The sequence below is a fragment of the Solanum verrucosum genome, unplaced genomic scaffold (assembly GCF_900185275.1).
Source record: "Solanum verrucosum unplaced genomic scaffold, falcon-dt-bn FXZP01000238.1, whole genome shotgun sequence".
NCBI lineage: Eukaryota > Viridiplantae > Streptophyta > Magnoliopsida > Solanales > Solanaceae > Solanum > Solanum verrucosum.
The window spans coordinates 4,835,606-4,847,218 of record NW_026020630.1 but is presented as its reverse complement, the minus strand read 5'-3'; the positions used below and the strand labels follow the sequence as shown (position 1 = coordinate 4,847,218).

Sequence of the window (11,613 nt, the reverse complement as noted above, 5' to 3'; positions counted from 1 at the left end):
AAAGACACAACCCTTTGGAAAAGCCACAACTCATCGAAGTCACAACCCGTCAAAGAAGTCACAACCCTTTGAAAAAATCACAACCCTTTAATGTGAAAAGGTATTTACTTTTAATATTATTAAATAAATAAATAAAATAAATTGATTTTTTTTAATTGGGGTATTATAGTAATTTAACATTCAAGTTTGGAAGTTCATGCTTTTAAGGTAGTATAGATATATGATATATGATGACAGAACGATAAAAATGTAAAGCAACAGTAGTGAATTTTGTGTTAAAAGGAGTTTCAAGCAGGGCTGGGCAAAGATCATTACAATAAAGGGGAAGAAACAAAAATAACTAGGAAACACCCTTTTCTAATGTGGGAAAATCAAGAAATTTAAACAAATGAGTACAACAAAGTACTAAGTTAAAATTGGATCTATTAAGAGAGGGTATCAAGTCAATAAAATGTGATCTTCTACTCAGATACTATCATTGAACATACTTCCTTGCATGGCGGTCTGCTGCAATCGATAACGACTGTATTGTAACAGGAAATGATGGACCCATCTGTAAATTTCAAGAATCATCATGCAATTAAAATCTTGAACACGAAAGAACACCAGGTACCAAAAGGACTAACATATTCAAGCATATCAACATTGCAATGCATCCCCCAGATATGAAAATGGCATATGGGTACCAAAATGGAGAACAAGAGATTACAACAACATATACACAATGTAGTCCCCCACTTTGGGGTCTAGGGAGGGTAGAGATTATGCAGACCTTATCCCTACCTCAGAGGTAGAGAGGTTGTTTCCGATAGACTCTCAGCTCAAGAATGTTGAACAAGAGATTCTAAGATTCAAATTGTTTTTTTGAGAAAAAATTTCAATTCTCTACTACTAGGTCTCGAGAAAGAACAAGTGCAATGTAGAGCTAGGACGAGATTTTTGAGCTCTGATGCACCCAAAATGACAGATCTTTGCATCCCTCCGGCTCAAGGTAATAATGAAATTCAGGCCACTGAAAGATCATTACATGCCTTGTCCACCATCAATCCAAATAATCAAATGTCAAGGACAGATCTGCATTACACTTCTAGTCTCATCCAAACGTGGAATGTAGCTATGAGGTTTTGGGAACAGCAGATCATTGTCAAAGCATATGAGGAAAAATCACTCAACTACAAGCAAGAACAAGAGAATACCACATGTCTCTTTTATGATTCCCCCACCTACCACAGTTACAGCCAGCAACAGAAGCCTAGATAGGTAAAAGAGTAAATGAAGTTGCAGTCGGTTCTGATGATTATGTAGTTTCAAATGGCGAATAAACTGCAAACTAGCCAATTCGATGGTTACGTACCCATAAAGATATGTCGATGGAACTATGAAGCAGATCATACTACCTAAAATTAAGCATTGAAAATTCCTACATCTTAAACCAAGCTGTAGTACTACATGACCATAAATTTTGAGGTATTTTTTTGATAAAAGTTTTTTTAGGTATTTAATGAGGGACCTTCGTAAGCCATACTTTACACAAGTAATGTAGGCATAAGCAGCTTGAACACTAACACCAAGATATTTAAGTATAGTCTAAGTAGGGAATCCCTCAAACGGGAGAGCGACAAAGGGTCTACCAAGAGGCAACATTTGAAAGGTTATGGTCCGTTATCTCACATTTCTATTTTTAGTTTATAAATGTACTTGGAAATATATTCCTGTGAGGCATCAGATTTACGAAGAACGTAAGTCAGGGAGCTCACCGTACTGCAGAGATGGACTGTATTCACATAACCAGCATATTTTGAGCCTGTATCACAGAAAGAAAATTGTTACCGACAAGTGTAGATGACAAAAAAGTTGCTGCCACAAAGTTAGATGACACTCGTGTATAATAATGTGTACTTTTCCACATACAGGGTAAAAAAGACTTTTGGACAACCACAAAGTCATGGAAAAATATAGTTTTGCATACTTTTCTGACAACTACATGAATCCTAAGCGGGGGAGAAGAGGAAGTAAGCAGGATTTGTTGCTGACATTCCAAACAAATCAATAAGGATATAATTAAGAGTTGCTTACTCTTTTTTAGACCAGCAGGCTTCTGACGCAAAAGTTCATGTACAAATGCACCAATGTTTTCACACAATGCCTCTTCTTGAAAACTTACCTGCAGAACAGTGTTTTCAGGAAGAAAATGTCAATAGGTGCATTCCAGTAGTTTATATCCAATGAAGCTTAAGAATCTCTGCATGAAGAGAGACGCAAGTGTACCTTCCCAATTCCTACATGCACAATTGCAGTTTTATCTTTTTTGAAAGGTACACCTCGCTTAGCTTCTTTCACTGCTTTTGTGATATCTTTGGTAACAGTACCTTTCTGCATGCATTATGAGGAAATAAGCACTAATTCCTAAAGAACAGCCTAAATTAAGAGCCGAAAGATGCAGATTACTTACCTTAGTATCTGGCATCAATTGCCTCAAGTACTTCGCAATCTGCAAAATCATGCGATGTTAGTCACGGAGAAGCACTAAAGCATACTTATGTTTTCCCTCCCCGCCTTTATACGTTCAACTTTTACCAGTCGTCCGATAGGGCTCATATTAGCATCAACCTATACTGGTATTAAAATTGAAATTAAAGGACTGCAATAGCCTCCCTTGTTACAATTAGGGTGTTGCTTAGCAAATGAACCTTGTACCATGTGTCATGGACTTCACTATCTATACACACCCTCTATTGAGATAAATGCATACTAGGGTATGCTAACTAATTCAACCCTCCATCCCTTCCCGGCCACCTTCACCTCCATATTTAACTAAAAAGATCAATTCATGTATAATTATTTTTACATAATACTTCCACACAGCTTCTTCAATAACACTTCATAACTAAAATTATCCTAGGATAAAGAGAATGTCAATCACTAGGAAAAAACTATTCTTGATGTAAACATTAATCACAGCTGTCAATCCTATATAGGAAAAATACAAAACCATATTTCTTGACCAAATACAAAATATAGGAAGACTAAAATACAACCTGACATCCTAATTACCCTTGTCTGTCCACATAACAATCGTAGCATATAAATTGTTGCCCCCAAGTGTTCTTTTACTTTTATTTCAGAAATCTTTCCCATGTGACTAGTTTTTGTAGTTTCAAACATCGAATCTCCAATTCATCAACTTCTATTCATATGTCTGTTTAAAAACTTTTGAAGAAAAAAACTAGTCACTCTTTTTTTTTACAAGGAGAAAAAACAGTCTCTCTTTTTCCTCTAATTTTCACTTTCTTCCGTCGCTTTGTTCTGCTTCCACAGAAGGTGTTAGCTTGGAAAGAGGAAGCAAAAGCATAACAAAGAAATGATGTGTCCGGCAGCAAGCCGGAAAGGATATTCTCCCCTCCTAAGTAGGAGAGAGAAAAATCTGGGGATAGTGCCTGAGAGAATTTTTAAAAAGAGGAACCCGTCTTATTTGATATCAGATATATCATCAGTTTTTCATTCTCTTTTAAAATATATATCTACTTCCATGAAAATGACTACTTCTTTATTTAATGAAGTAAGAAATTTTATTTAAATTTCACTTGAAACTGACTACTACGTTCGCATGAAACTTTTTATTTATTTCTTACCCTCTTTTTTTTATTAATTAAAACCCATCTCTTTTTGTCCTGAAAAGTATAAGAACTCACATAATCACTCCTATTTTTTAATTAACTTTAATAGAATAGATATCTTGATATTCTTTTTAGAATTGAAAGGTAGAAATGTACATAACTTTGTGAGCCAAATGCCAGCACTACACCACTTAAAGGGGGCTATATTGCACTCTTTTCCATGTTAATCTCTTCAAGTTCATATATAACTTAGAAGTTTCAAATCTTAAAGGACTAGTGGGGATCCAATACGGGTACCAGACACCGGGTGGGAAAACCAAACCAAAAAAATCTTTCTAATCCACCTTTACGCTAGTAGCAAATCAAATGACCTCTGAATTTACGGTGTACTCGCGGAAGAGATGTCAATGAAAAGTATGGATAGTCAATTTAAGAAACCTGTCTCAAGTTTGGCATCATTGCATGAGTGGAAAAACATTTGTCAAAATCAATCTTCACATTTCCTGCATGTATAATCACATTAAAAATGTTAAGGACATGATAATCAATGGCAATAGAAAAAATCAATCTCAAAGGAATAACATTGAAACAACATATCTTCTTGAAGGGTTAGAATAAACATGTTCAAAAGAAAAGAATGGTCTCAACAACATATCTTCCTGAAGGGTTAGAATATACATGTTCAAAAGAAAAGAATGGTCTCATCATCATCCCCAAATGTGTGGATGAAATTGCTGATCTTTTTATTTCAGAATGAAGTCCTCTAAAACCAGATTTAATCAGCATTTGCAAGGGAATAACTTAAATGGTCATTCAACTATAACAAATTATTCACTTAAGTCACTTTCGTTTATTTTGTATCAAAAAAGTCACTCAAGTAATGCTAATTTATCTACAAAGTCATTATAGCCAAAACACTAAAGGATAATTACATAAACATCCCCTCAAGTTCGACTTTGTAACACTTACTTCCTTGTGGTTATGCTTGCCCATCTTATTTTATTTTTTAAAACTAATTATTATAGTCACTTATGTTTACTTTGTATCAACAAAGTCACTCACGTTATGCTAGTTTATCTACAAAGTCATAATAGCCAACAAAACTAAAGGGAAAATTACATGAATGTCCCTCAAGTTTGGCTTTGTAACACTCACTTCTTTGTGGTTTTGCTTGGCCCTTTTATTTATTTTTTTAAACCTAATTATTATAATTTTCTTTTAATAATAATTAGGTTAAAAATATAATAAGAGCAAGCATAACCATAAAGGAAGTAAGTGTTATAAAGTCAAACTTGAGGAGAGGTTTATGTAATTATCCTTCTACTCCCTACATACACTTTTACTTGTCCACTTTGGACATTGCACGCCCCTTAAGAAACAATAATTAATATGAGTATTTTACCATAATACTCATATTAATTGATGTATAGTCTTAGATCTTGGAGAATGATTTGGAGAATAAGTAATTATGTGGAGGTACAACAGGAAAAAATAATAGTCTTCTCTTGATATGTTAAAAATGACAACTTAAAATCTATTTTTGAAATACTGGACAAGTAAAAGTGAACAGAGGGAGTAGTGTTTAAGCTATAATGCCTTGGCCTGTAAACTAGCAAAATTAGAACGACTTTGTTGATACAAAATAAACATAAGTGACTTTGGTGAAGAACTTGCTATAGTTGAATGACCATTTACTCCCTCCGTTCATTTTTCCTTTTCCAAAATTTCAAAAATAGTTTTTCACTTTTACTTGTTACTTTTAACATATCAAAGAGAAGACAGTTATTTTTATCTTTTACTGACAACATTAATTACTTATTTCCCAATACCAAAGACTATACATCAATTAATATGAGTATTGTGGTAAAATACTCATATTAATCATTGTTTCTCAAGGGAAATGCAAAAACCAAAGTCGGCAAGTAAAAGTGAGCATAGGGAGTAAGTTTTTCCCTCCAGCAATTGCCTAAAGCTAGTCCCATCTTTGGCCCCTTGATTTTGAAAAAAATTAGGTCAAAATTCTTCCAATGCTACCAGGCCAAGACAGTGTAAACTTTACGAGAAGTACAAAATGTATTTGAGTATTCATCCAGCCTCCCAGAAGTCTAACCTAATATCTTCCCTTAATTTGTAAGTAAATCTAACCTGCTATCTTCAAAGAGGGATATTTTTTTACACTAAAATACATATATATGAAACAAAGAGCATTTGACTGTCAACAATGGATTCACAAATCTTCGAGATGTTTACTATACCTTTCCCTACAATCATCCAGAGCATACTAAGAGGGACTTTCATACATATTCCTCTCACTAGCTCACCAACTCATCAGTGCTTCCACCACCATTCTACGAGAAGCCCATAATAATAGGAAGTATACTGCACAAGTGCACGTTATACTTCTGGGGCGAAAGTAAAGTATAAGGTCTTTTTTTTGGCTCACAATTCATTTAAGCCCCTAACATTCCATGATATTAATTTGAGCCTCATTCAACAGATTGAAGACTCCCCTTCCCATTAGATCTATCACCATTACTTTTGAATTTAACATCAAAAGTGATCAGATTTTCAACTTTTGTGTGCCTTTGAACCTAGGTCTTTTAATATCCATGGTTTGTTCCATTCTTCTCGGTTTCCTACATGCATCCACCTCCAAAAAATAAAGTAAACTTTTTGCAATTCCAAGAATTAAGTTTTTGATGAAATACGAAGGATATCATTAACAAAAAGCATCAAGAAGATGCAAGCATTACAAAGAGATTATCAGCTCCTAGGAAGGCAAAAAAAAGCTATCACAACTATCAACATAGATCTATGGAGCTGATAAATTCTAGGAAAGATTCAACAGTAATTACAGAGGAGTGGTTGACCCAACTAAAAAGACCAATCAAACATCTAGCCTAAGAATTAAGTTGAAAAAGAACATTGGCTTCTGAATAAGAAAAGTCTGCTTGGATGAAAATTTATCAGCTTCACTTCACTCCATATGTGGAAGAAGGCTATGAATGTAAGCCTCCGAAGTGGTTATGAATGTAAACCTTAGAGAGTTTACAGACTGGAAGGAGTAAATTGACCTCATAACTTGCACCATTTACAGCAGCATGTAAGTGGACATAAGAAGTACCATGACAGTTATAAATAATTGCAAACTTAAATAAGGAATTTAGTGGCATACCACTCTTGATATTCTCTACGAGCTCCAAACCACCAACAACATCAGCCCCTGCTTCTCGGGCTTCATCAGCAGCAGCTCCTTCAGCAAAAACAGCAATGCGATATACCTGAAAGGAAAATATTTAGTCAAACAGTATATCTATAACAGCATATGATTATCTAACCTTAAACTTTATGAAGAATGCATTAATACCTTTCCAAACCCATGAGGAACAGCCACTGTACCTTCAAGCTTCTGCAAAAGAAAGAACTATGAGCTAGCACTAGCAAACGAACGAGATTGCTTTAGACTAGGGTCAAATTAGCTACACTAGAAGAGGTCAATCAAAACGGAAGAATTGGTAATGAAACGTGATTGTAATCTCACTCTGCTTATACCACCTGTGCAGGAGAATTTATATTTCTTGAGGCTTGCACGGGCAATATTCCAGCAAAGAAAAGGAAAATTCACTCTTAATTAGGTGGCACTAGGAGCATGATTCTACCAATAAAATTTGCTCTATACACTCACGAACAACAAAAGGATGTGGAATCAGCAAACCCCTAACCAAACCGTGATAAGGATATAGAATGTTGGAGCTTGGTTTTAAATATAAATGAATTTTCTGTCAATTGCTAAATCTATGAGACTGCATGCAGAGCAAATTCTGGAGAGTGCTCCCAAATGTTCAGGAATTGAGATTTAAGTTTGAAAGGTTTAAGGCCCTCTATGCTCTCATGATTTATGAGCTCTTTCTAAGCGCAATTATTTAATACCCATTCACCATCTGATGAATAAGCTTTAGACATATAAACCAATAACAATAGAGTGATAACAAGAAGTTTTTCTGTTCAAGTATCACGTGACGAGTGACGACAAGCTCGGATGGTAAGCTTAATGTGGGCCAGAAAGAGGACAAAAGCACGCACCAGGTCACTTCGGCGCATATCAGGAGTCAAAACAACATGAGCTTCCAGAGTTTCATCAAACCTCTTCTTGGCATTAGCCTGCATAATCACTAAAAATACAATGAATCATGACTCAGTCTGTAACCTCTGAAGAAAACATGACTAGATAGAAAGACAAAGCACCAAGGAAAAGCACACAAGAAAACCAACTAATGGTAAGCTACAGCTAAGAGTCACTTAGATTATATACTATATATAGAATGACAAAGCACCATGCAAAAAGCAGACAAGCAAACTATCTCAGGCAAGCTATGCTTAAGAGTCACTCAGATTACATAATATGGACTTTGATCCATAATCACTATTTTCAACTTGAATAGATGAATAAAAAAATATAATGAGATTCTGAGGAAAAATAAGAGTTGAATTTTTGAGTCATGCATATGACTACCCCTAATTGATGGAAAAGTTGAACTTGTCTCTATCTTTCACTGTGATATTATCTATAAACACTTGAGACTCCTCAAGGAAGAAGCCTAACAGTTGAAGAGATGAAGTGACAACCTTGGGAACCAAGAGACAACACCACGTGGATTTTTTCCACTAGCCTAAGGCCCTAAGTGTTGGTGGATAGAGTTACCCGATACTAATGAAAAGTAATAGGTAACGACGGATTAGCAGGTTCCGACACCACCACTATCCTAAAAGAAAGCAAAGACAAAAAGAAACAAAAAATTATCTAGAAATACGACCCTAGAGAGTGGCCTAGTAATTAATGGAAGACAACTGTCTGAATCTAGCATTGTCAAAAAAACAAGATGATTCCTTTCTATCTGCTGAAATGTTGATGAGGTACCTTGATGAATGGAGTTATATAGTACTTGTATTAGTGAAAGGATGCAGCTACATGGTGGAACAGTTGAGGTGCACGCAAACAGGCTCCGACATGATTATTATCGAAAAAGATTATCTAGAAATACCTTGACCATTAACTTATCTAGAGATACATGGAAGTTATCCAAAATATCCTCTCTCTTTTTTGAGAAAGGTATCCAAAGTATCCTTAGATGCACTTTACTTCAGCATGTGACAGCAGCTCCTTATGGAAGGAGGTTATGCAAGTATTTCTCATTATTAACAAATAGTCTTTAACCTAGAGAATATATTGGACCATTCCTATAGTTTTTTAATGATATCCAATTGAGGATGTGGGACATACCAACAAGGTGCTCCAAATAATTTAACAAAGCAATAATATTTTTTATAAAGTTAATTCTTCACCAATATGTTGAAGAAAACCACATTTACAGACTCTAGACAAAAAGACAGAGATTTTTACATCAAAACATGATAAACTATGGCGAGCACCCAATCATCCATGTTCACTAGGATACCATATCGACTCCAAATTAGTAATGTAAGCAAATCGTGAGTATCACAACAAGGTTATCTAAGTATGATATTTTTTTACCTTGAAGGATACACTGTAACTTATGAGAAGGTTATCCACATGAAACCTAAGTAAACTGCTAGAAGTGTATTTTCTTCAGTTCTTACTTTTATTCTTTTCCTCAACTCCCTATTTTAGGGCTACCTTGAAATTTCACTGTCCACTTGAAACAAAGTTATCAGACATGCAAGTATGACGATGAAATAATAATATTCCAGATATTCTTTACTACATTTAGAAATCCAGCAGAAACACATCCTGTGATTGTTTTCTTATATTATTACTATTATTTAACTTTATAACAAGTCAAAATTTCGTACAAGAAACAAAAAATGCTAAAAAGAATTCATATAAATGACCTCAACTAATTTGGGATCTCTACACACAGTTGATTGAAACAAAAAAAATCTGACCTTTACAAGCCAAATGGCCTCTTTAATGGGAATCCTTTAATTGTTTTCTCCTCTATTTTTCATTTAAACTAATAATGGGCATCCTGTTATTGTTTTATTCTTCTTCTTTTCAATATATTATCCAATTACTACTGCCTTTTAACTTTACAAGGAGTCAAAATTTTGTACAAGAAACAACAAATGCTAAAAAGAATTCATATCACCAACAACAACAATATACCGGTGTAATCTCACAAAGTGAGGCCCGTAGAAGGTAGAGATACTCAAACCTTACTACTACTACCTCACAGAAGTAACTCTTACCTCAGAGAGGTAGGTCGAGAGGTTGTTTCAGATAGACACTCAGCTCAAGAAAAACAGTCCAAAGCAGTCCAGCAAAAGAAGTATCAGAAGTACAAAAAGCAGCAGCTAATAACAGAACAGAAACTCCAACAAAACAATACACAGTTGATTGAAACAAAAAAATCTGACCTTTACAAGCCGAATGGCCTCTTTAAGATCATAAACAGCTTTTTTCTTCTTTTCATCACTCTTCACATTAATCAATGTTGGAAACGAAACCATTTCCTCTTCAACATTCATAACTCTCCTCATTGCCGCCCGTTTTTGCGCCTCGATTCTTCTCCTCTCTCTCTCCATCTCCTCATCACCCATACCTTCCACTTTCACTTTCTCCTCTTCCGGCAAATCCTCCGGTAACGGCGCCACCCTTGTCGGATAAGAAATCGGAGCTATTTTCGGTGCATCCTTCAAGTACCGCAGATCCTCCCGGGTCCACAACCCACCATCCGCTTTAACCCCATCTAGGTTATTTGATTCGAGTCGGGTACTACTCTCCGGCGGGTTCTTAGGGGTGTAGGAGACGGGTTGAATTGGACTTGGGTTATTCGGATTCGGGTTTTCTGATGATGAGGATGAGGAGAGTAATCTGTGAAAATGAGAACGAATAAGAGGAGAAAAGTGAGATGGGGTTCTGTATGAGCAGTGACGACGAGCTTGGTAGAGTAGTTCAAAGGCTGCCATTGGAGCTCTTACAATGGTGAAAGGTGACTGATAGTAGTTTTGTTTGCAAGATGTAAAGAGGGTTTAGGGAAGAGAGAAGAGACATGAGGGCTTTAGCATTTTTTTTTTTCCACTTATATGTCATTTAAATTTTTTTAAGTTTGGATATGAAAATTATCAAAATTAAATAAAATTAATTCTTATACAATCTTATTGAACAATAAATTATATTTTATTAACCAAAATATTAGAATATTCTAAGATATCTTATTGAATATTGATAAATAGTATATTTTTATGTTTCTCTTGTAAATAAATATTTGCGATTACAAGATTTTAAAGATATATGGTGTTTATATAAAATTACTAGTCAATAATAATAGTAACTAGTTATTCTTCTATATAATTTTTTCACATGGTACGAAAAATTTCTTCACGCTAGCAATGAGTCTTTTTTTGCAAAATTTAAACTGATAATTTTTTTTTACAAAATATAAATTTTAAATTTACGAGTCAAGTTGTATATTTTAAGAAAAATAAAATCATGATTTGAGTTCATAAATTCTGATTTTTGTTTAGAGAATTTGGGATTTGAAATAATGATCTCTCATCGCGTGTCCAAATGCTTATTTGAAATCATAATTTCATATCATATGTTTAAAGCCTAAGCTTACAGTATATTTGTCGTTACACACCTTCGTATATTCTCTCTATAATTTATTTTTGTTTTGTAGTTTATATGAATTTTTTCAATTGTCGTAAGTTTATAATTTCTTTTGGTTCAATATATTAATTTAGGACTTTGTTAGAAAACTACTAAAATACTAACCAAAATGTTTTTCTCTATAAAATCAATTTATAGATACGTATATATAGTGAAATAGATTGCAAATACTTCTTATATAGAAGAGGATCACATTGGAGTTGAGTTCGATTTTACAGTATGATTTTTGACCTGCTCTAATTTGGAACATTATTATCCACAACCCTATCCATAATTAACTACATCTTCCGATTTAATTTATGTGAACTTATTTAACCGGATATGAAGTTCAAAATTATCTTTTTG

The 11,613-nt window shown here is 34.4% G+C and overlaps 1 protein-coding gene across 1 annotated transcript; it reads right to left on the bottom strand.

Moving 5' to 3' along the window:
- Window positions 1-216: 216 nt before the first annotated feature.
- Window positions 217-10,676, bottom strand: LOC125811682 (uncharacterized). Its single transcript, XM_049491210.1, has 10 exons — window positions 10,014-10,676; window positions 7,701-7,778; window positions 6,985-7,026; window positions 6,793-6,898; window positions 4,056-4,120; window positions 2,453-2,491; window positions 2,269-2,373; window positions 2,077-2,164; window positions 1,758-1,804; window positions 217-553 (listed from the first exon to the last, which is right to left on the bottom strand). Exons 1-10 carry the CDS (start codon window positions 10,563-10,565, stop codon window positions 476-478), a joined length of 1,200 nt encoding a protein of 399 aa, XP_049347167.1. The 5' UTR covers window positions 10,566-10,676; the 3' UTR covers window positions 217-475.
- Between the last annotated feature and the right edge of the window lie 937 nt (window positions 10,677-11,613).

Excerpts from the sequence above, each read along its gene's own strand:
- LOC125811682 (XM_049491210.1), bottom strand. The coding sequence starts at position 10,565 with ATGGCAGCCTTTGAACTACTCTACCAAGCTCGTCGTCACTGCTCATAC. Across the intron at positions 7,027-7,700 it reads ATATGCGCCGAAGTGACCTG|AAGCTTGAAGGTACAGTGGC; the intron begins GTGCGTGCTTTT and ends TTTCTTTTGCAG. Across the intron at positions 4,121-6,792 it reads CGTAGAGAATATCAAGAGTG|GAAATGTGAAGATTGATTTT; the intron begins GTATGCCACTAA and ends TTATACATGCAG.